Source organism: Monopterus albus, unplaced genomic scaffold (genome assembly GCF_001952655.1).
Source record: "Monopterus albus unplaced genomic scaffold, M_albus_1.0 scaffold3472.1, whole genome shotgun sequence".
Lineage (NCBI taxonomy): Eukaryota > Metazoa > Chordata > Actinopteri > Synbranchiformes > Synbranchidae > Monopterus > Monopterus albus.
Window position 1 is genome coordinate 1 of NW_018131342.1, and position 1121 is coordinate 1121.

The 1121-nt window shown below is 43.0% G+C and overlaps 1 protein-coding gene across 1 annotated transcript; it reads left to right on the forward strand.

The window, feature by feature from the left end:
• Positions 1-319: 319 nt before the first annotated feature.
• Positions 320-1018, forward strand: LOC109954127 (ATP-binding cassette sub-family G member 2-like; the record flags this gene model as incomplete). The annotated part of the gene is made up of 4 exons (XM_020589532.1): positions 320-422; positions 524-572; positions 657-755; positions 914-1018. Coding segments are annotated over 4 exons (356 nt in total), but the record flags the coding sequence as incomplete, so codon positions are not given.
• Between the last annotated feature and the right edge of the window lie 103 nt (positions 1019-1121).

Consider the following 1121-nt stretch of genomic DNA (forward strand, 5'->3'; position numbering starts at 1 on the left):
GACCCAAACCCTTACTCAGACCTTTCGTTGACTCCAACTTACACTATGTGAATCCTCAGCGATCACTGAAACAAATTCACTGTTGTGGACTGAACTCCTACAAATCCATAGCAACCAGGCAAACTCAGTCTACTGTGGAAGATTGTGCGACTGAAAGCTACAGAGCAACTACTATCGATGTATAAATAATAAATAAAACAGGCCAAAAATACATCAATGTGTCTGAATAGCTACATGTTTGCCTGAATATGTCCCTGAAGTAGAATCCACAGTGACATGGGGGACAGTATGTGAAACGTTGCTCTTCCTGTTTCTGCAGGATGGCAAACCACGGTCGCACCATCATCCTGTCCATCCACCAGCCTCGATACAGCATCTACCGCCTGTTTGACAGCCTCACCCTCCTGGTCACCGGCAAACAGGTCACTCAGAACTGCTGCCCATTGAAATCCTGACATGTCCATTTTGGTCAGTGTTACTTTACAGATTCACATGAACCGTTCTGTTTCCACTACATCATCAGGTTTATCACGGACCAGCACAGAGTACACTGGATTATTTCTCTGACATTGGTAGGAACATAAGATTGACTTTCCTCCAGTGTAACCTGATGTACAGGCGATGAATGTAATTCAATTTGGAACTTCATTTCCCAGGATACACCTGTGAGCCCCACAATAACCCAGCTGACTTCTTCCTGGACATCATCAATGGAGACTCGACCACCTTTGCCCTCAGCAGCATAGATATTGAAGGTGCTTACAGTTCGCCAGATGAGCTGTTTTTGGCTGATTCGTAATTATTTAAGCTTTGGGTCCGATTTTAAAACCAGGGTCCTACAGGGTCACTATAAAAATCTTTTTCATTTATATGAAGTGGCTGGATGTTTATGAATGCCTCATTCTTTGTCCAGATCCAGATTCAGACACGCTGTCAAAGTCCAGACAGGGGATCGAAAACAAACTGGTGGAGGAATATAGAAACTGCCACTACTATAAACAGACCAAAGCAGAACTGGGTGGGTACAAAAGATTAAAGTGTCAGTCTGTATGTGTATCACTGAACATGTTTAACAGTAGAAGTTGTGGAAATACTACATTTGGATTCAGGGATTTTAAGAA